Raw genomic sequence first — 24,209 nt, 5'->3', positions numbered from 1 at the left:
CACGGCGACCCTGCAGGGCTGGGTTCACGCAGCTAAAGGTGCTACAGACTAGTGTTGAGCGGCATAGGCCATATTCGAATTCGCGAATATTCGCGAATATATGGACGAATATTCGTCATATATTCGCGAATATTCGCATATTCGTTATATCCTCGTTTTATTTTCGCGCATGCGAAAATACGCGCATACGAAAATTAACATATGTGGAAATTCGCATATGCGAAAATTAGCATGTGCTAATTTTCGCATATGCGAATTTTCGCACGCCAGTCTCACACAGTAGTATTACAGCCTTCTTTACACCACACAAGCTGGAAGCAGAGAGGGATGATCACTGTGATGTGTACTGTGAAGAAAAGAAAAAAAAAAAAACCGAATATTCGTAATTACGAATATATAGCGCTATATTCGCGAAATTCGCGAATTCGCGAATATGCGATATTCGCAAATAATATTCGAATTGCGAATATTCGCGAGCAACACTACTACAGACCAGAGGACACCTACAGACGGTACCCTAAAAAAAAATCTTTTTTTAAACCCCTAACTGTCCCAACCAAATCTAATGCTTTCCCTTATTGCTTTCTGTGCCAAGGGGCCACAGAAAGGGGGCAAGGGGCACTTTAAAAAAAACTTTTTTTCTTCTGAGGGGGGAAATGGCAGCATGGGACTCCGTCCTGCACACCAGATCTCTGTGAAATGGTGGGCAGAAGGGAGCAGCATGATCCTGCACCCACCTCCCCCCTCCCCATACTGCAGTCATTGGTGCGGTCACTGCGGCCACCCAATTACTGCTGTACTGGGGGGTGGCAACAGTGCCACCCCCCAGTACTGTACGGTTGATGATTGGTGGTGTATATTACACCATCGATGATCATCATTATCCAGGTCATCGGGTCACACGTGACCTAGAGGACCCGGAACTGCCGCATACCGCCAGTTAGCATTTAACGGCGATCTGCAGGGATTGCCGATATAGGGGATCCTCAGGATCCCCCTCGGCACTCTGCCGAGATGCCTGCTGACAGCACTGTCTGTCCTATCTCTCTTCAGCAAAAGGATAAAGTGACTAGCCAGAATATGACTGTCAATTTTATAGGGCTGTGACATCACAGGGGTGACTTGCTGCTGTTGGGCTGCATCCTGCATGTGATTCAGGGTTATCGTGCCTACCCTTGTTCCCGCTTTCCCAAGATTCCTTGCCCCATGTCCTCACATGTGGATCTGCCATTTTAAATGCCCTGGAGCCTGGACCTCACAAATCTCTCCTGCTGTGGACAGTTCCTAACATGGACCGGGGTGTCAGCAGAGAGCACTGTAGTAAGACTGAAACAAGTTTAGTAATTGGCTTCCCGAAAAAAAAATTATGTTAGTAAGAGGTTTCTTTTAATCTGAGTGGCAAATAGTTTTGAACACATCTTGCTAAATTTCTGTGTCATGTCTTAGTGAGCAGCTGAGCAGCCGTTGCTTCAGCAACCAGACTCCTTTTCCATTGGAGTTAAAGGTTTTGGACTGCCTGGGTTTGTGAACAATAGGTTGTAGCACTGGTGAGTTCCGGGAATCCTTATTGGTAAGGCTTACACCTCAGTGGTCTAAGCCGGAGTGTTTGGACATGCAGGTTCACTAGTTGGGCTGCGTCAGATAGCCTTCTGGTGTGGAGAGGAGGAGAAGGACCTCTTTTTAGGATGTTTCGGATTAAAACTTCTGGTGTTAAATTCTTGCGGAGGCAAAGTCAGGTTTTTAGTTGTACAGTGTTTGTTTATAAATATCATTTTATGTAATCAAATGACTGCTGTGGCCAATGAAATCCACTTCTGTGTGTATTTTTGTTATTACTGCATAAGGACTCGACAGTACACCAAGAACTTGTCGAGTTAGTACTGACTGTTCTGCTCCTGCCTCTAACCCATGGTTTGACTCTTCACCATGCTTAGGTATTATTCTCTGGCCTGTCACATCTGGACTGCTTTGCTGGTAACAGTCCTTGGATTTATTCCTGGCTTCGCTATTGCTCTATTTGATTGGCAGCTATGATCCATAAGTATTCAGGGGACTGCAACCTAGGGATCTTCCTGTATCAAAATGTGGTGGGTAAAAGCTGAAGAACAAGGAGTCCTAAAGTCTATAGCCAAGTCTAGCCATCCCCAAACAGAACGAGAATCCACATCTCCAGTGATTGACCAAAACATGTTTTTTTTTTGTGCTTAGATATCAATTTATCCGAACACTGGCTGCAGGGGATCGTGACGTCACATCACGCCCCTTCAATGCAAGTCTATGGGAGGGGGTGAGGCAGCCGCCATGCCCCCTCCCATAGACTTGCATTGAATGAGCGTGGCGTGACATCACGACCCCCGCAGCCAGCATTCGGAACAAAATGTTCCGAACACTGGGGCAGTGGAGTACCCCTTTAAGGTAGATGGAAAGTAGACATTATTATGAGAATTTGGGGATGTTAATAGGAGTAGTTTCACATTTCTTTGGTTAGGTGGCACATTTGTACAGTATAGTTTTGTACTCTTACCCTTTTTTCCAGAATTATTTCCAGCCCCCACCCCCGGAAAAAATTATATATACATATATATATATATATATATATATATATATATATATATTCAAAAATCACAGCACCAAGCAGACCACAAATCTTATGAAAAAACCTGGAGTTCTTTATTATCCTCAAAGAAACAAGTGCTTTATTAAAAAAGAATACTCTGTTGTGAAATGTATCTGTTACATTATAAGGCCTAAACAGATCTGTCTGTCCTAAACCTTTTTCAGGATTAAAAGTAGGTCAAATCAGGATTAACTCAATAGAAACAAATGCTACCTCACCACTGTGCATTGTAAAAACCACACAACAAAAATAAAATGTATTTATTTATTTTTTTAATCATTGTCACTGTGATGTCAATATACAATATATAAAACATGTGGGTAATTTTGAAAGGACAACATATTTTCAGTTTCTCTTTTTCATTGCATTATATATATTCTTTGACATTGGTTTTGCTTGGCACATATGCAAAAGTGAAAATATACATTAATGGGGTACTCCTCTGGAAAATATTTTTTACTTATCAGCTTCTGTATGTTGCATAGGAAGTTTTTTTTCTTTTTGAATTTCCTTTCTGCCTGACCACAGTGCTCTCTGCTGACACCTCTGTCCATTTTAGGAACTGTCCAGAGTAGGAGCAGATCCACATAGCAAACCTATTCTGCTCTGGACAGTTCCTAAAATGGACTGAGGTGTCAGCAGAGAGCACTGTGGTTAGACAGAAAGGAAATTAAAAAAGGAAAGGTCTTCCTGTGCAACATATAGCAGCTGATAAGTACTGGAAGGATTAATATTTTTTAAATAGAAGTAATTTACAAATCTTTTTAACTTTTGGGCACCAGTTGATTAAAAAAAAATAATAATAAAGTTTTCCAGAGGAGTACCCCTTTAAATTCATAAAGTCTTCAGGCCCTTTCCCCTTTTTCACATCTAGTAATGTTGCGGCCTTCTGCTGGGAAAAAAATAAATAGTAAAACTTATTGCATGGACATAGGTAATCAGCCCCTAACTCAGACTCAGTACAGAGTAGAAGCCCATTACAGTCTCCGGTCTTTTTGGCTATGATGCCACAAGTGTTTTTTACCCCTGGATAGGGAACATGGGCTGAGGCCATTTTTAGGTCTCTCCAGAGATGTTCTATATACTAAGGGAGCCTTAATAGCTTGCATGCCTTTGAATTTAGTTACCCATGCTTGAGTACCACTGAATATCAGTATAATTTTTTTCTGTAATTCAGAGGACATTGTATATTATAGTTGTTTTTTTAGTCCAATTCGAGCCCTTCTGTGGCAGAATGTAATGTGGGCAATGATTGCCTGCCTCCCTGGAGCTGCTGGGGGCAGCAACATTGTTGTCCCAACACAGCCAGACAAAGTAAAGATATACAGTTAACATTTGCTGCCAAACAATCTCTGTGCCTGTGGATTATGAATATTTCTGAACTACTTCATGGTCCACTGCTACCTGAAAGGTGATAAGGCATGACCACTGCACTGAGAGTAATAGCTTGTTCCCATTCCAGGGTTCTGCTGTTGATATGTCTTTGTGTACGTATTTTCCTGGGCACTGGTCTTTTTCTATGGGCATCTTAGGGGTTGGGGGCTGGAGGTCTTCTCAGATTCCTTTGTTTGGGGCCACACCTCATCATGGGGTATGAGATCATACATAGTATGCCGGTCATTACTCCCCAGCAGCCTTACAGTTTTACACTAGTGGTTAGCCTAGGTGTTTTGCACCTCCCCTTCTCCCACCTTGCTCTCTAGGCTTGCTATTAAGTGGTTTGTGAATATGTGGAGTTAACAGGAGGAGTTGTTTATGCTGAGAGTGGATCTGTGGACTTGGAGTGGTGGCATATAGTTTAAAATAAGACTTGCTTTGTGCAGACTGCAAGCAGATAGTGCTAGTACAGATGCAAATGGAAACATTTTTTGAACTTTTTTTCCCCTTTAATCTGCTGTGCACCTTTGGTAGGAGGTAATTGGTCTCAGGTTTTATGTATTAAACTCCAGGACTCGGTCTGAGCTTGCTGTTTAAGTGGCTTGTGGATAAGTAGAGTTAAAAAGAGTAGTTTAAACCAGGAGTTAACAACCCCTGTAAGTACTACTTTTCTCTTTCACTGACGGTTCTCAGTTTTTTGTTTTTTTCTTTGTAATGCAAAATTGTTAAGTTGGTTGACCCTAGTGGATACTGATCTTCACAACAGCTGGGAAAATTGTACAGCTAATATTGTGGAGAATAGGGGTGGGGAGAAGTAATACATGTAGTTAGAGACAGCTAGTGATTGTAGGGCAGGAAGACACCTGAAAGTAGAAAAAAGAGCCTATAACCCACACCGTGGGTGGCAAGAAGTCAGGAACAGCTGTTGAGCCTGGGTCCCAGGGAAAGGAATGATCCGATCCTGATGGGGGTAAATGCGGAGAAGAAAAAACATGACCCTTACGATGGCGCAGCTAGTTCCAAAATGAGAATTGCAATAAATATACTAAATATATGTATATGCACGCGATGGTGAGTCTTGCTAATATCCCGCCTTCCCCTAATTTATATATTATTATAATGAATTAAAACAGGTGTTAATAATTATGTATCATGATAACCATTCTCTGATTTATGTTTACTGTACATAGTGACAGTAATTTTAATCTGCACTATTAATTATTGGATGTTGGTGACATCCCCTATGCACTTTTCAGATATTTTTATACACTGTATTATATATTTTTTTGTCACATTTTTATAAATTGATGTTTATGTAATTATGTATTATTGATTGTTGCACATTTGTATTTATACCATGTTGGATCATTGTCATTTGGCTTGCGAATGGTGTTGTGAGAGCACCGAAACGTTGCTTCTGTTCACGGAATAAACCCCAGTTTGATTTTGCACTAATTCTGTGTGCTGCAGTCGCCTTTACTTGCTATATATATATATATATATATATATATATATACAGACATATTGCTAAATGTTTAGACAGTAAGATGTCAAACAAATAGAATTAGAAATACAACTAAAGTATTGGAGAAGGGGCAGCGGTGTCGCTACTGACAACCTGTGTAGCGGCAGGATGTTGACATCTGGATACCAGATGTCAGTAGCGACACCGCTGCCCCTTCTCCAATACTTGTATAGTTGTATTTCTAATTATATTTGTGCTGCATCTTACTGTCTAACCATTTAGCAATATGTCTGTATATTTATATATAATGCATGGCTGTTATTTATTGCAATTCTCTTGTACATTTGATGTGATGTCATCGCCTGGCCCTGCCCCTTTTTTATACTGGCGCCAATTTTGATTGTATTTATCACACATACTGATCTCAGGAAGGGGGTGGCTTCGCTGAAACGCATCATCCCTGTATTTTATTGTTTTCTTATGATTAAATAAACCATTCCAGTGTTTTCATAATACTTCTGGTCTGGCATCCACGTCATTTTGGAACTAGCAGTGCCATCGTAAGGGTCACGTTTTTCCTTCTCCGCATATACCAGGAAGACAGAATGATTTGTTGCCAAGAGCGCCTCAACTGAATGGTTGGTTGTCTTTCATGCCAGGGTTTTAGCATGTGGTGGAACAGGTGGACAAATTATTTGGGGGGGGGGGGGGGGTGACCCAGGTGACCCAGGTTACCTAACTGTTCCATGTGGGTCCATGTGGGAACCAAAATAATATCTCCCCTAGCATGAGCAAAACTACAACTCCCAGCTTGTCCTCACTGAAAGTAGCGGGACACAAGCTGACAGCGGGAGAATTGTTCCTCCAGCTGTGAGCCCTGCACTCACAGCTGTCAATCAAGGAAGTGTGTCCAGGACATAGGTTATGATGCATGGACACAGCAGGACTAGTATGTGTCCAAGCAGGCAGGGGGGACAGTTTGACTGGCTTTTTCAGTATGAAATACTGAAAATTTTCTAATGAAAGCAATTGCAAAACCTATTGGTTTTTCATGCTTCACAACATATCAAAAGTTTTTGTATCTGACAGTGCCCATTTAAGTCTTGCAGGAAAGAAGGATTTGGGTTTTTAGAGCACTGGACTGACTTTTCATTGGAGTATAAACTATTTTTTTCAGACAATTTGCACTTAAATGGAATGTGGAGGGAGGACAAAACAGCAAACCAAGCAGATAAATTAAATGATAGGTGAGAGAGAGGTCAGAACACAGTGGTGGGTTGAGAGCAGACCTATGGGCGGTAGGTTAAAAGCAGTGGATGGGGAGATCCAGGTGCTTCAAACCAGCTGTAAAAATAAATGTACTCATGATAATTCAATAAATCCCATTCCTGATTGCAACTTCAAAAGTTGTCAAACCAACCTAATTTGCCTTTATGAAGAGGTGAGCAGATGCCTGGATGGGGGAGGGGACAGCAGTGCATATAATGTTTTTTGACTGTACATGATTTTTCAAAATACAATGCATTTTGAATTTTGAATCTGAATCCCTAAACGGGGCACCGTTTCCCTCACTAGATAGAATAGAAATATTCAGCATAGAGTGGTGAGAAATGGGGAAAATGATGCCATATTTGAAATGACAGTGATTTAAACAAATAACTATCATGGAAAGTACTGCACAATTAGTCTATAAAATGTTAGATGTGTCCTGAGAGTGGTCCAGAGAGTGGTAGTCAATGATTCTTACTCTGACTTGTTCCCGATTATTAGTGGTGTACCCCAAGGTTCGATACTGGGCCTTCTTTTGTTAACTTATTTTTTAACGATATAGAGGATGGGGTTAACAGCTCTGAATCTTTACAGATGACACCAAGCTTTGTAGCATGGTATTGTATATGGAAGAATACAAGCTGACTTAGACACTTGGGCATTCACTTGGCAAATGAGGTTCATTTTGGATAACTACACTAATAAGGGGGATGGAGCATATTAGCTATGAGGAAAGATAAAAAAATAACAACATTTCAAATTGTCAAAAAAAAAGTTTAGTCTTGAGAATAGATTAAATTATTATTTATAGGTTCCATCTTCTGCACGCAGCTGTTACGAGTTTCTTTGCAATCTGAGATCCTCAGCCTTGACTAGATCAGCCAGCTCTGACTAGGACCATGCACCAGCACGATCTAAGCACGTAGAAGCCTTTGCAGAAAAGGGAACATATGTACATTTATTAGGGGTGTCATTACCCCTGGGAAGAGAAACCCGTGCACCTTGGGGCTATGGAATACCTTGAGTGCACCAAGAACCCTATTCACATATTTGGCTTTTGAACAATATATTTAGTAAACGGCAATACAAAAGAGCATACATGCACTCACCGTGGGGAGAGTATCAGCGTGCCCGGGAGTCCAGGATCACGGGATCTTGCAGAGACAATGTGGAGCACTCAGAGGCAACGCCAGACGTTTCAGCCAGCTTTGATCTATGATTAAAGGGGTACTCAGGCCCTTGACATCTTATCCCCTAAAGGATAGGGGATAAGATGTTGGTTCGCAAGGGTCTGGCTGCTGGGACCCCCGGCGATCTCTGGCCAGGCACCCCAGTGTTCTTAACATTTCTGTTCAGAGTGCCAGCTTCGGGCAGCTGTGATTATAACGACCCACCCCCTTAATTCATGTCTATGGGAGGCAGCGTGATGGCTGTGATAATATAAAATGTCTAGCGTCGGAGTACCCCTTTAAGGTCATTGACAACCGAAACATGTAGGATCTAATGGTGCTGTGTGGACTGTTTTTAGTTTTTATATTTTAAGATGATGTTTTAAGGAATTCTACTTCACTGGGGCTTTTGTTTCTGTAAAGAATGTATGTTTAAAGTGTGTAGAAGTACATCTATACATCTATGTGGTGAGCACAGAAATCTATGTATGCATGGCCAGGATATTTATTATAAGTGCAAGCCCACAGGATTATATTATGAGGCTTGCCAATCCAGTTTATCAAAATTTTTCCTAATATGAATTGGGGCCCTGATGGGTAGTTTCACATCATCTGCTGCGAGTTACGCTACTATTCCCTAAAATGGGTCTGCTGAATATCTGCAATAGTGGCAGATTTGCAGATTGCTGGTGGACCTGTTGAAGTGAATAGTAGAGTAACTCACAGCAGATTTCCTGCAGCGTGTGAATGTACCCTTAGGGGGAGATTTATCAAAACCTGTGTAGATAAAATGTTGCCCGGTAGCCAAAGGCAACCAATCAGATTGCTTCTTTTAATTTTCAGAGGCCTTTTTCAAAATGAAAAAAGCAGTCTGATTGGTTGCTAGAGTTATCTGCATAAACCAAAACTGTCTGGATTTACACATAACAACCAATCACAGCTCAGCTTTCATATCTGAACAAGCTCTGGTTAAATGAAAGCTGAACTATGAGTCGTTGCTGTGGGCAACTGTGTGTGAGACTTTAAAGGGGTTATCCACCATAAGTTCCTTGTTTGTAAGTGTGAGATCACTTTCCTCTCTCCCACACACATCAGCCACCCCATCCATTGAAACACAAATGAGATGCATTCTGCTCAAAAGACTAGTGTTTTCTAACCAGGGTGCCTACAGCTTGTGCAAAATGATCTCTCTCCTATCCACCTATTGAAGCAGGACATTCTCCTTTTGCACACCTGACTAGTGATGTCATTCCTCTGCTGCACTGCAACCCCGGAAAACCCGAGACCTGAGTAGTTTTGTATTCTGTTAAAAATAAATATTGGGCCAAAATCATATAAAAATTGTGAGACCACCATCACACACAGGTACAGACACTATATTATGAACTACACCCACTTTACAGTCCCTGTAGCATAGTCAAATAAAAATGTAAAAAAAATAACAATTAGGATCAGTAAATATTATGAATTTCCTTTTAATTTCATTGGCTAGTGCCACCTTAGAAGGGGCCATGTAGTACCACTAATCTAGAAAACAGCGTGTGAGAGAGCGCTTCTTGGTGTAATAAAAGGGGGATCCTCAATGTAAAAATAAAATGAGAAAGCCACTCACCAAAGTTGGTTGTGTAGCCACATACACAACAATGGTAAACGTATCAAAGGATACGGTATCCGCAGCCCTCCGGCTAGGCAATGGAGATCAGTCGGTCTGTTTTTAGGGAGAATGCCAGCTCCACGCGAAATGCGTTGCATCTTGGGAAATAAGCTACCTTGCTTTTACCTGATCTCCTTCCGTTTGTACTCTGCGCCACGTGGAGCCAGCGTTCTTCCTGAAGCCAGACCGACTGATCACCATGTAGTACCATTAGGCTCAGTATGATGGGTGTGTTATTTTCTTTTATGGAATGTTTCAGGAAAATCACAGATCCAGACTAATAGTTTGTCTACAAACTGAATAACACCAAAAAAAGTTGTGAACTTATATTTTACAGTCCAGGAGGGGCAGATCCCCTCAGGCAGCAGAAAGGCTTGATGCACCGCGGGTTATGAACAGAGAACAAAAAATTCATGTTTTAAAAATATATTTGTGAAGTTTGTAATCATGTGATAGAATAAAAATATGTGATAATTATACAGCATGAATCAGTATGAATATTAAATCCTGGAACTTCATGTGATACTTTGACTTTGAAATGTCACTGTGATCCCGTAGCAGTTAAGGAATGGCCTGCATTCATGCTTGTGATTTAACGGGCTTCCAAAGTCATAAGATTTATTTCTATAAATAACTGGAATCGTTCATAAACAAATACTTATCATTAATGTACATTAATATTCTTATCATAGTATATTTTCAAGTCATTTCATATGCTGCTATTTAGTTCTAATCAGCAGTTATGGGGTAATTTATTGTGAATTAAAAATTCTATAAGGTATCATTAGTGTTGAGCAGCATAGGCTATATTCGAATTCGCGATATTTCGTATATTTAGCATATGCTAATTTTCGCATATGCTAATTTTCTCATATGTGTATATTGGCATATTCGTAATATTCGCGCTTATTTTCGCATATGCGGAAATTCGCATATGCGAAAATTAGAATAAACGAAAATTCGCATAGGAGAAAATTAGCATATACGAAAATTAGCATAAGTGAAAATTCGCATATATGAAAACTAGCATATGTGAAAATTAGCATATGTGAAAATTTGTACGCCGGTCTCACACAGTAGTATTAGAGCCTTCTTTATACCACACAAGCTGGAAGCAGAGAGAGATGATCACTGTGATATGTACTGTGAAAAAAAAAAAACAATATTCGTAATTGCGAATATATAGTGCTATATTCGTGAATATTCACGAATTCGCAAATATGCAATATTCACGAATAAAATTTGCATTGCGAATGTTCGCGAGCAACACTAGGTATCATATGGCCATTCTATAGTTAAAGTCTCCATATTATTACAATTGCTAATACTTATTGCCCTAAAAATCTTTCTCTAAGTAGTAAGTGCCTAGGTTTCCTTCAGTGCCATTAGAAAGCTATAGCATTGTGGGGCACCTATTCATATTGGTGAGTGTCCTTGATTTCTGGTGATACTGGCATTAGTTTAGAGCAGAGAGGTGAACCCATATATAGATTGCTTAAAGGGGTTATCCAGAATTAGAAAAAAAAAAAACATATTTGCTTCCTTCAAGAAACAGTGCCACACTTGTTTGCAGTTTGTGTGTGGTTTTACAGCTCAGTTAAATGGAAGTGAATGGAGCAAAGTTGTAATATCCCATACAACACGAGGACAGGTGTGGCAGCTATGTTTTTTAATCTTGAATAGTGCCTGCTTTCTTAATTCAACCTATGGGGATTACAGAGGTTAACTCTGTAATCCCCATAGGTTGAATTAAGAAAGCAGTGCACATGCATAGCTACCTTTCCATTTACATTGCTGCTGAATATAGTAACTTTATTTGGCAAAACAGAGGTTACAGGACCCCTCTTATTTTAGATAGTTGGGTCTCTGAGACTTAGGAACCTCACCAGAAATATTGGTTTATTCTGCTGAAAACCCTTTATTCTGACTATATTGCACTACAACATAGCAGGATATTATAGTTTGAACTGTTTTTATGCACCATAATCTACAGTTGCACTGTGGGGATGATGCAGGTTAAGGAAGACTGATTTACAGTGGAAGTCATCCTTAATGTACAGCTACCCTGCTGAAATCCATAACTTTGATCCCAGAAATGGTGTTACTTAGATGTAATAGTGACTATGGCATCTGAAGAGTTTAACAGAGGAATGATGCTCCATCTTTTACCACATCAGTGCACATGCATCATGATTGTGGGGATGTCATGGCAGCTTGGGACACGCGTATGCCCTGTGTATTTGTCTAATAGGCTTTGCCTGGGACAACAATGCTTGCCTCCATATATAGTCATGCATAAATATAATTTATATTCAACAATGACTGTCAAACATGATAACACTTAGATGGCCACTGTCATTTAAAAAATTTTTTTTTTGTTATAATAAACATTAATATAAGAAGTTTTGTAATTAATTGTTGTTATTATTATTATTATTATTATTAAATATATGTATATATTTTTTTTGAGAAAATCAATGTAATAGTTATAACCACCAGGGGGTCCCCCTGTTGTGCTAAACACTGACCTGTCCAGGCCACATTTGCTGTTTGTCTCGGCCGACAGTGCCGAGACAAAATACAGGAAGTGTGGGTGGGCCTAGCTGGGCTCTGTGCTTCCGGGCTGTCAATCATCATACTCAAAGTATGTTTCGGGAGCGTGTCACAGAGCCGGCTTTAAAGCTTGCCACAGAGCCGGCTTTGCTTGGCTGGGGGATCTATCCTGAGCTGAGCGATACTATCAGGATGAAGGGTGAAAAGTTCCCAAATGAGATGTCAGGGCAAACGTCGGCTTGCCCAAGGGAATACCTCTTCCTCTTGGGAGCAGAAACCTCTTCCAATTTGGGAGCAAAAAAGTGACCAAAATGTGACGAAAACCACACGGGCATGCTTGTTAAGTGCTGGTTAGTGTTGCTAAACATATTTTAGAAAATGTGAGATCATGACAGGTTGAAAAAAAATACAAAAAAATTACACAAAGTACTAAAACAGGTGCTATTGAAAAGTATGGTATCACATAGTTCTTGGAATGTGCTAATGAAACAACAAACAAACAATAAAGCAAACAGCTTCTGGCTAAGGGGTTATTTTATATTTTTTCCAAATCAAAACAAGTCCCTGTCAGTTATAATATAAGGTCAAGTAAACAGGTACAGATATAACATATGAAGTAGGTTAAAATGAAATAACATCTATATTTTTGCTTTTTTCCAGAAATATTTTCCAGAGATCCCACCCTGAAAGAAAAGTTCATAAATCATTTTACAGGTAAGGATTATTGTAAATGAATCACAGAGACTGTTCATTTCAATGTTCTCCCCTTTTCTCCTTGGCCGCTGTAGGAGACATTCTATATCTACTGATCGACAGACATTTGAGTTACCGGACACAGGGATTTACTGATTTACTGATTACCAGCTTGTATTCATTTAGAAATGGGAAAAACACTTTAAGGGTGCATTCACATGGGCGTATTTGTCAGTGGATCCGCAGCTGCGGATCCGATGACAAAGGCCCCTAAAGTGCTGCCCTTTTTGTGCCTGCTAATAGCGGCAATCCGCCTCTACCAGCAGACACACTGCGATGTGCGAGTTACCCTGCAGTGTACTCGCACACATCGCGTCCTCTTTCTGTGTCGCTCAGGGAGCCGGGGGAGGGGCCGCGATGTGTGGGATGTGCGGATACACTGCGACTCGCACTTCACAGTGTGTCTGCTGGTAGCGGCGGATTGCCGCTATTAGCAGGCACAAAGAGGGCAGCACTCTAGGGGCCTTTGTCAGCGGATCCACAGCTGCGGATCCGCTGACAAATACCCCCGTGTGAACGCACCCTAAGGGTCTATTCACATGCACAGTATTCGGCGCAGATTTGATGCGCAGGATTTCAAGCTGTGTTCAGTTTACAATGAAATCTGCAGCAGAAAATCCTGCGCATCAAATCTGCACAGAATACTGTATGTGTGAATAGACCATTAAGGAGTTATTCTGAGATTTAATGTTATTCCCTATCCACAGGACCAACATATACAGAGACATTTTCGCCATATAAGACGCTCTGACATATAAGACGCACCCAAAAAAAAAAGATTCTGAACCAAATACATTGTAAAGTATAGGACAGTGATCTTCAACCTGAGGACCTCCAGATGTTGCAAAACTGCAACTCCCAGCATGCCTGGACAGCCGTTGGCTGTCCGGGCATGCCAGGAGTTGTAGTTTTGCAACATCTGGAGGTCCGTAGGATGAAGACCACTGGTATAGGAGGTAATACTCACATGTCCCCGCCGCTCCGGACCCGTCACCACCCGTCACCGCTGCCCTGGATGTCACCCTCCATCGCTGTCGCCGCGTCCCCGTCGCTCCGGAACGTCTCTGCTGCCCGGTATCCTCGCTCCCCGTCGCCGCCATCACGTCGCTACGCACGCCACTCCTATTGGATGACGGGAGGGCGTGCACGACGACGTGATGACAATGAAGGAGAGTGCCGGCCATTCAGGGGAGCCCGGCACGGAGCAGACACCGAGGAGGCAGGTAAGGTCCCTCTCGGAGTCCTGTAAGCTGTTCGGGACGCCGTGATATCACCGCGGCGGTCCCGAACAACCCGACTGAGCAGCCGGGTTAGTGTCACTTTTGCTTCAGACACGGCGGTCAGCTTTGATCGCCATGTCTGAAGGGTTCATACAGGGCATCACCACGATCGATGATGTCCTGTATTAGCCGCGGGTCCCGGCCGTTGATGGCCGCAGGGACCACCGCGATAGGACAGGGTTTTAATGTGTATTCACCGTATAAGACGCACCAGTTTTGAGGAAGAAAAAGTGCGTCTTATACAGCGAAAAATACTGTAAATGGATTTTGTTCCAACACAGTCTATACCTGAGCTGGGATAATACCTCTATTGAGATATTTCGTTTTTGCCTATGACATGTTCCTATATACTTTAGATATACCTTATTTTACCTTAAACCAGTATTTCCAAATCAGTATGCCTCCAGCTGTTGCAAAACTTCCAGCATGCCCAGACCACCAAAGGTAGTTTTGCAACAGCTGAAGGCACCTCTGTTGAGAAACACTGCCTTAAACACTAACAGATCCCTCAAAGTTATCACAATTTATAAATATTTATTTAAATAAATTAGTTGTTTAATCGAAGTTAGGAAAATAAGATATTGTGACTTTCTGTTAAAGTCTTATTAAAGAGGTGTCTCTTGCTGTTAATCCTGTTAGCTAACTACTTGCTCACTAATCCACTTCCAAACTACACATTAGGTGCAGTAATAACTTTCCAGTTATTAACCCCTTCAGGACTATTTCTGTTTTCATAAATAGTTTTTCATTCCACTAAAAACCTGAAATTAAGCAATTTTGTAGGACTTATTGATGATTCTGTGTCTATGCAGGTCACTAAAGATTACAGTACATTTTACTCACAATAACTCTGCCTGTAAATGGGCATAATAAAGGTGCATTCCTAAATCAATGGCTTACATAGATTTATATGTTAACTCTTAATGCCACACATTAAACAATATATTATTAATAATAATAATAAAAATACTAACAACTGTAATAAATTATTATTATTGATATTAATATTATTATTATTATTATTAATAATAATAATAATAATTCCTATCAATTTACATTTACATGGACTCCTACAGATACAAAAACTTTTTATGTTTTGTATTTCTTGGCAAAACATTAACCTTTCTAATATACAGTAAAATAACATTTTATTTCCTTTTTATAGAAATCATGGCTTATAAAATCATGGCTTCGTCCAAGCTGAAGCACAGACATGGGCAAAGTCCAGTATGTGAGGGTGGGCTAGCACTCAACTGTGCTCTCTCCTGTCTGATAGCACTCCTCTGTGTTCTCTGCTGTCTGATAGGATCCTTTGTGCTCTCTCCATTCTGATGGTATTCCTCTGTGCTCTCTCCTGTCTGATAGTACTCCTCTGTGCTCTCACCTGTCTGATAGGACTCATCTGTGCTCTCTCCTGTCTGATAGTACTCCTCTGTGCTCTCACCTGTCTGATAGGACTCCTCTGTGCTCTCTCCTGTCTGATAGCACTCCTCTGTGCTCTCTCCTGTCTGATAACACTCCTCTGTGCTCTCTCCTGTCTGATAGTACTCCTCTGTACTCTCTCCTGTCTGATAGTACTCCTCTGTGCTCTCTCCTGTCTGATAGTACTCCTCTGTGCTCTCTCCTGTCTGATAGTACTCCTCTGTACTCTCTCCTGTCAGATAGGACTCCACTGTACTCTCTCCGGTCTGATAGTACTCCTCTGTACTCTCTCCTGTCTGATCGGACTCCACTGTACTCTCTCCTGTCTGATAGTACTCCTCTGTACTCTTTCCTGTCTGATCGGACTCCTCTGTGCTCACTCCTGTCCGATAGTACGCCTCTGTGCTCTCTCCTGTCTGATACTACTCCTCTGTGCTCTCCCCTGTCTGACAGTACTCCTCTGTGCTCTCTCCTGTCTGATAGGACTCCTCTGTGCTCTCTCCTGTCTGAAAATACTTCTCTGTGTTCTCCCCTGTCTGATAGTACTTCTATGTGTTCTCCCCTGTCTGATAGGACTCCTCTGTACTCTCTCCTGTCTGATATTACTCCTCTGTGCTCTCTCCTGTCTGATAGTACTCCTCTGTCCTCTCTTCTCTCTGATAGTACTCCTCTGTCCTCTCTCCTGTCTGATAGTACTCCTCTTTGTTCTCTCCTGTCTGATAGTACTCCTCTGTGCTCTCCCCTGTCTAATAGTACTCCTCTGTGCTCTCTCCTGTCTGATAGTAGTCCTCTGTGCTCTCTTCTCTCTGATAGTACTCCTCTGTGCTCTCTCCTGTCTGATAGTACTCTGTTGTGCTCTCTCCTGTCTGATAGTACTCCTCTGTGCTCTCTGCTGTCTGATAACACTCCTCTGTACTCTCCTGTCTGATAGGATCCTCTTTGCACTTTCCTGTCTGATAGTACTCCTCTGTGCTCTCTCCTCTCTGATAGGACTCCTCTGTGCTCTCTCCTGTCTGATAGTACTCCTCTGTGCTCTCTCCTGTCTGATAGTACTGCTCTGTGCTCTCTGCTGTCTGATAGCACTCCTCTGTACTTTCCTGTCTGATTGTACTCCTCTGTGCTCTCTCCTGTCTGATAGTACTCCTCTGTGCTCTCTGCTGTCTGATAGGACTCCTCTTCACTCTCCTGTCTGATAGGATCCTCTGTGCACTTTCCTGTCTGATAGTACTCCTCTGTGCTCTCTCCTGTCTGATAGCACTCCTCTGTGCTCTCTCCTGTCTGATAGCACTCCTCTGTGCTCTCTCCTGTCTGATAGTACTACTCTGTGCTCTCCCCTGTCTGATAGTAGTCCTCTGTGCTCTCTCCTCTCTGAAAGTACTCCTCTGTGCTCTCTCCTGTCTGATAGTACTCTGTTTTGATCTCTCCTGTCTGATAGGGCTCCTCTGTGCTCTCTCCTCTCTAATAGTACTCCTCTGTGTTCTCTCCTGTCTGATAGTACTCTGTTGTGCTCTCTCCTGTCTGATAGGACTCCTCTGTGCTGTCTCCTGTTCTAGCAGACAGAAGAGAGCACAGGGGAGTGCTAGCCCACCCACACTTGCTGGACTTCAAAAAAAGGTAAAGGAAGTAAAAAGAAAAAAAAAAGAATGAAAGGAAATAAGATTTTCTCATTAAGTATATTAGAAAGGTTAATGTTTTGCCAAGATGTACAACATATAAAAGTTTTTTGCTTCTAACAGTGCCCATTTATCTATATTGTCAAGAGTCATTAAAACAAACTTTGAACATGTCAGGAAGACATGTGAAACCTTTTGATTGGTGCTAAGACCCCTACAGCTCTATAGATATTGTGCACGGCATCTTACTTCACTTCAAGGCCAGCGGCTCACTCTGTCTCATTGCATGTGATAGGCGTCACAGACTTCTAATGAAGTCTGCCACCTCCAGTGAGAAGGACTGAATATTTAGCTGAGGAGTGAACTCACCACTGTGTGCTTCTCTCAGCTATATCCAGAGATTGGTCAGGGTCTCACCACTGAGACCCTGATTAATCAAAACTTTTCACATATCTGCATGACATGTCAAAAGTTTATTAAAATAACAGTAATGCTTTAACAAGATTGCACACTAACAAACATTTAAAAGTATGAAGCTGCAGATTAAATCTTTTATAGTTTGAAGTTTATGGTGCAAATGTCAGAAATATAGAATTAGGAAATCCATTTTGCTTGTGGATTATACTAGCAGATGTTTATTCACCGGCATCTTAAACTAAACTGTGTCTGATCTACAACACCTGACAAAAATAATGGAGTCGCCACAAATAAAAGTTAGTGGGTTTTTGCTCCTCTTTTTGCATCTTTAAGTACTTGCTTTTATCTGAGGACTATTTTTTTTTTTTTAGACTTGTGCCAGTGTTAATTGTAGAAATGCTAAGTAATTCCATAGTTTTTTCCTCACCGTTAAATGATTCCATATTTTTCCCTCTACTTGATCTGGAAAAATATATATCATTAAAATAAAATATATACCATTAGTTAAAATAATTTCCTTTCAGATGTTTGAAAAATGTTTAAGAAGCCACAATTTTAAGCTATCAAACAGACATTATTTTGTGTCATATCAGAAGTAAAGAAAAGAAGTAAAGAAGTAGAACAAAGCAAAGAAATGTTCTAAATGTGACTTTTCTTTATTTTTTTTTGCTTTGGGTTAAATAGCGTGAAATTGGTTCTGAGAAACATGACTGGAATGCATTAGAGTCCCCCCAGACATGAATATGTGCACATGGAGCCGTGTGAACTCCATTTTGTGTTCTTTCAACACTTTCAAGTCACTATTAATGGATAAAATAGACTTATATTTTCACTTTTTTGAATTGCTAGATATTCTTTCCCTGAAAGGAATTTAATCATTATATACAGAGAATAAAATGAAGATTAATACATTCCTATGATTTCATGATTCAAACACCGCATGAATCACAATACAGGCACTTCTACAAAGTCTTAAATTCCCTAAAGAAGTGAAAGAACATCAAAATTGTTTTTGTAATGGAAACTAACAGAACATTAAAAATAAAAAAGGAAATGATGTAACTCTGTTTTTATGTTGAATAAATGTTGCTTCTGTGACCACATTTCATTTATTTATTTTTTCTACCTGTAACTTGCTACAGAATTGAAATAGTAGGAAAATTCGGACAATAAACCCTGTATATTAACTTTGAAAACAGGGTGCAGTACATTTGATGGGCAATGGGGTTCCTTAAGATCATGTTTTTAAGTCCCACACAGAAAAAGGATGTGCTGACTAGTGTTGAGCGGCATAGGCCATATTCGAATTCGCAATATTTCGCGAATATATGGACGAATATTCGTGATATATTTGCAAAATTTGCATATTTGTTATATTCGCGATTTATTTTCGCATATGCGTCAATTTGCATATGCGGAAATTAGCATATGCGCAAATTAGCATATAATAAAATTAGCATATGCGAAAATTAGCATATGCTAATTTTCGCATATGCAAATATTCGCATATGCTAATTTTCGCATATACGAAAATTCGCACGCCAGTCTCACACAGTAGTATTAGAGTCTTCTTTACACCACACAAGCTGGAAGCAGAGAGGGATGATCACTGTGATGTGTACTGTAAAAAAAAATATATATTTGTAATTGCGAATATATAGTGTTATATTCGCGAATATTCGCGAATTCCCGAATATGCGTTATTCGCGAATAAAATTTGAATATTGCCGAGCAACAATATTCGAATATTGCGAATATTGGCGAGTAACACTAGTGCTGACATGGACTGAACATAGTTACACTTAGGAAACTTTCAACCCAGTAAATATGTCAATATGTCAGCATCCCGTTTTGACAGGTTGCTAGTGTGTGACCAAAATATAGTCTTGCATATACACCAAAATGTGGTGTAAATAGGGCTTTATTTTATAGTTTCTGAGATCAAGACATGATGATTATAATATGAATGCCATTTTAGCAAAGGACCAAAACTTGCAACTAATAATAGTTTTTATATGTATTTGCTACAGCAGGTCCAGTGGTAGTCTCAGCGGAGTGCAGACAGCAATTCTATCGACTTTACCACAACACAAAGGACTGTTCAACACCAACTCGTAAGTAAATGTAAATATGTAAACTTTATGTGTAACAAAGAATTGTACTTTAGATGAATAGGCAAGGGCATACATAGCGCATTGCAAGTGCTTTTTCATTCAGTGTCTTATGTATTTCCTACTTTACCCTAATGAGTAATCTGAACTTGACTTTTTTATGCAGATCTTTGAGCTTCTATGTTATTAGGGCTCACTTTGTTCAGTATATCTGTGGAATTTACTGTACCTGACACCCATTTTCAATAGGGATTTCATTACTTGTAGTTTTAAAGGAAATCTGTCAGTAGTATCACCCACACTAAACCTGTTACACAGGCTTGTAGTGCGGTCGATGCTGATTAAAACGGTATTCACATTGTGTAGATTCACCCAGCCGTTCCGCCACAAATTGTGTTTTTCTATATATGCTAATGAGGGTCTTGGGGCATGGGCGGAGCTCCGATCGAGATTCGGGCACCCTGACGTCATCTTCGCCGGACGGCCGCTGCTCCACGCTGTGCCACTCTCTCAATATTTATACACCCCTCCCTGCTCCATCAGCTGTGTTATAGTACTGCGCATGGGCTGCCTACTGTGTAACGATGTCTGCAGCTGTGAAGCCGAGGGGAACGCAGCTTCCTGGAGGACACAGTAAGCGGCACATGCGCAGTACTATAACACGGCCGGTGGAGCAAGAAGGGGGTTTATGAATATAGATGATCAGGGCACAGCGGACGCCCGGTGAAGATGACGTCAGGGTGCCCGAAGCTTGGATCGGAGCTCCACCCATGCCCCAAGGCACTCATTAGCATATTTAATAAAACGCAATTTGTGGCAGAACGGCTGGGCGAATCTACACAATGTGAGTACCGTTTTAATCAGCATCACTCGCACTACAAGCTTGTGTAACAGGTGATACTACTGACTGATTTCCTTTAAAGGTTTGTTCACATATAGGGGAATTGCTTCAGAAAAACTGAGCAACAATTACATTAGCATCAAAGCATGTGGATAATAGTTTGGAATTGGAGTTGCTCTTATCCCAGTGGGAAAACAGCTCATCATTTAGAATAAAGAGACACATTGCCTCCTTTGCTATTGCTTCTCAGGATTCCCACCTGTCTCTTTTTGGCCACAACAGTCACAAGTATCAAGAGATTTTTGTCAGATGCTGAGTGTACACAAACCAGAAAATCCCTACAGCAGGTCAAGTTTTGCAGGGAACAATCTTGCAGTGGGTCAATATGATTTACTTAACTCTAATCCAGTTTGCTGCTGTAGTATACCATCACAAATTTTCTCTGATGATAGCAAAGTAAAGCCAACCAGAAACTGAAGAGTGCAGTGCTCAATGGACCCTACTCCCCTTCATGTAAGCGATTAATGGGAGTCTCAACACACAAGCCCCCACCAATCAAAACTTTTAACATGTCACTATAACATGAAAAGTTTTAAGAAATAAAAGTAACTTTACAAAGGGGTATTTCCGTCTCAACTTGTAATCTCCTATCTATAGAATAGTGAATTAGAAGCTGTTCATTGCAGTCTGACAGCTGGTACTCTTATATAGTTTGAGAACTGGGACATAATCATCTCCTGATCATTCCCTATCTCTGAATTTGGTGATGTTCACAGCCCCATAGAGAATAAATGGAGCGATCTGTTCATTTAGGGTAGGCAGGTAGGCATTACGTTAGCACAGTGTTAATCTTTACTTTATAAAGGCATCTCTTACTTGATTTCAGAAGTATTCATTTATGATCAGAGGGTAACTATACTACAAAATAAACACACTCAGGGGGTGTATGGTGAGTTCATAGATATGAGTAATTTTATTTGGATACCCTTCTATTAGCTACAGACTAAAGGTCTGTGCAGCGTAGCTCTTGGTCTGGATGGTCAGTGTCTGTTGAAGTCAATGTATACTTATTTACTACTACTACTACTACTACTACTACTACTACTACTACTACTTATACATAACTATAATTATTGTGATTTGAAAGGTCTATTTCTTTTATACAGTATATTCATGTTTTTGTCTTTTATACAGATTACATAAGATGTGCACGGCTGCTAAAACGGTTGGCCAAGAGCCCGTTATGCTCACAACCCTAAACAGTTAACATTGTAAGTAGATGTGCATTGGTTTTCTTTGTGTGTACTGTGCTATGATGTGATATGAAAAAAGACTAAACTGACCCCTAAGATCTTATGTTATGGAACCATAAGGACTTGTTTTTATAGCTAATAACCATGTGGTTTTAGTTAGAGAAACCATGCTGATTTCTGTTACAAAAACCATCCGGTGTCAGCGTCTGAAATCTTGCTCCCACTTCAGTGTGAATAGGGGAACTGCACAGAAAAGACATGGCATGTCACTTGTTTTCCATGTGGTGATGCACTAAAGCTCCCATTAAAGTTTATTGGAACTTCATGGAATTTGCCAATACTGACACCACTATAAATATATAATGGATGAGCATTACACAAAAGTTACAATTTCAATTTTTTTCTTATATAAATTTAAAGGGATGCTCCAGTGGGGGGAAAAAATTCAAATCAACTGGTGCCAGGAAGTTAACCAGATTTGTAAATTACTAAAAAATCTTAATCCTTCCAGTACTTATCAGCTGCTGTATACTACAGAGGAAGGTGTGTAGTTCTCTTCTGCCAGACCCCAGTGCTTCCTGCTGACACCCTTGTCTGTGTCAGGAACTGTCCAGAGTAGAAGCAAATCCCCATCGCAAACCACTCCTGCTCCAGACAGTTCCTGACATGGACAGAGGTGTCAACAGATAGAAATGTGGTCAGACTGAAAAGAACAACTCAACTTCATGTGGAGCATACAGCAGCTGATAAGTACTGGGAGGAATAAGATTTTTTAATAGAAGTAATTTACATTTATCTGTTTAACTTTCTGGCACCAGTTGATTTGAATAACATTGTTTTCCACCGCAGTACCCCTTTAAGGCTCTTAAACATAATTTCATGTCAGTTAATATTAATTTAAGATCTTAAAGCATGCTCACTTGGGGAAGTAGGGCAATATACATTCTTTCTCTTGTTGTTCATTTTGTATTTTAGTCCATTTGTATAAAATATGGGAAAACCTATTTTGGCATGCACTTATTTTGATGGAAATAACCATATATTTTCCTTTTTTCCTTGCAGATGTGACCTACTAAAACAGAACTCTGATTTGCCAAGAATGTGCCTTGAAATCGGACGTCTATACCATGATGATCTGAGTTACTGTTTTCTCATTAGAAGCATCTTTTTCTTTAAGTTGAACATTCCATAGTCATGTGAATAAAACATTTTTTTTCACTCTGCCCAGGGCCGAAAAGAAATTTAGCTATTTATTTAAATACTTTGTATATAATATTTACTAATGATATACTAAATATATATTATAACCACTTGCAGAGTCCGTTTTTCCTTTTTTAACATTTTCCATTGTTATTAAATATGTTGCTCAGGCTAAATATATTTTTTTTTGATTTGCACTAACTTGAAATGAAAACAAATATATACAGTACTGGGTAAAGGTTTTCTGCAGGTGTGGTGAGAATGCTTCAGAAGGGTTGATAGTTTATTTTTTTTTATCAAATAACAAAACATAAAGTGAATGAACAGACGAGAAATCTAAATCACATCAATATTTGGTGTGACTACTCTATGCCCTCAACTCAGCATCAATTTTTCTAGATATACTTGCACATAGTATTTGAACATACTTGGCCGGGAGGGTCGTTCCAAATATCTAGGAGAACTAATCTTCCAAATATCTTGGAGGTCTTCTGTAGATGTCGGCTTGTTTGAATCATTGTGTCTTCGTGAAATCTCAGAAAGACTTGACAATGTTGAGATCAGAGCTCTATGGGGGGGCCATATCCCTTCTCGGACCCCCTCTTTTTGCTTAAGACAGTTCATAACATTAGCTGTTTGGGGTCATTGCCCCACTGCATAATTTTTTTTTTGAGCCAATCAGGCACCTCTCTGATGAAAGGCAACCAAACACAAAAACATGGGGACTCAAGCTCTATATCAGATAGTACATATCAGGGTGCAGAGCAGTCTATCCAAAAAAAAAAGCGGATATGCTAAAATGCAATGCACACCTATAAGTAACAACAATATTCTGTATGACATATTAATCTTTATTAGCGAATAATTTACAAAAATACGTGGACACAAAAAGACACATTACAATTGAAAACAATTAAAATTGCTCTAACCAAAGCAACCTTCCACAAAAACATGAGGGGAGGGATATAACAACCCTTAAGTGGGCACATATACATGAATAATTGCAGATGACACTTCTCAGTGCATCCAAAACTCCAACCTAATCTGTAAACCATATATGTGGCAGAAAATATGTAGCTGTCCTACAAAGCACAAGTATAACAATAAATATAAAAGTCAAACATGCAAACCAATAAAGGGTACCAGATGGGGGCTAAGACAGATGCAGGTATAAACAGGTCACGACATGTGCCCCCACAGAACCCCACGCGATTC

General features: G+C 40.3%; 1 protein-coding gene across 1 annotated transcript in view; it reads left to right on the top strand.

The window, feature by feature from the left end:
* The window catches only part of ALKAL1 (ALK and LTK ligand 1), a 149,211-nt gene extending 125,387 nt beyond the window's left edge, over positions 1-23,824 (top strand). Inside the window, exons 3-6 of the mRNA XM_056523008.1 lie at positions 12,765-12,818; positions 19,620-19,703; positions 21,736-21,812; positions 22,857-23,824. Coding sequence (XP_056378983.1) covers positions 12,765-12,818; positions 19,620-19,703; positions 21,736-21,800 — 203 coding nt within the window. The 3' untranslated portion in view covers positions 21,801-21,812; positions 22,857-23,824. The remainder of the gene's footprint in view (positions 1-12,764; positions 12,819-19,619; positions 19,704-21,735; positions 21,813-22,856) is intronic.
* The last annotated feature ends 385 nt before the right edge of the window (positions 23,825-24,209 follow it).

The sequence above is a fragment of the Hyla sarda genome, chromosome 5 (assembly GCF_029499605.1).
Source record: "Hyla sarda isolate aHylSar1 chromosome 5, aHylSar1.hap1, whole genome shotgun sequence".
Taxonomy (NCBI): Eukaryota; Metazoa; Chordata; class Amphibia; order Anura; family Hylidae; genus Hyla; species Hyla sarda.
This window is presented reverse-complemented; position numbering and strand designations above follow the sequence as displayed.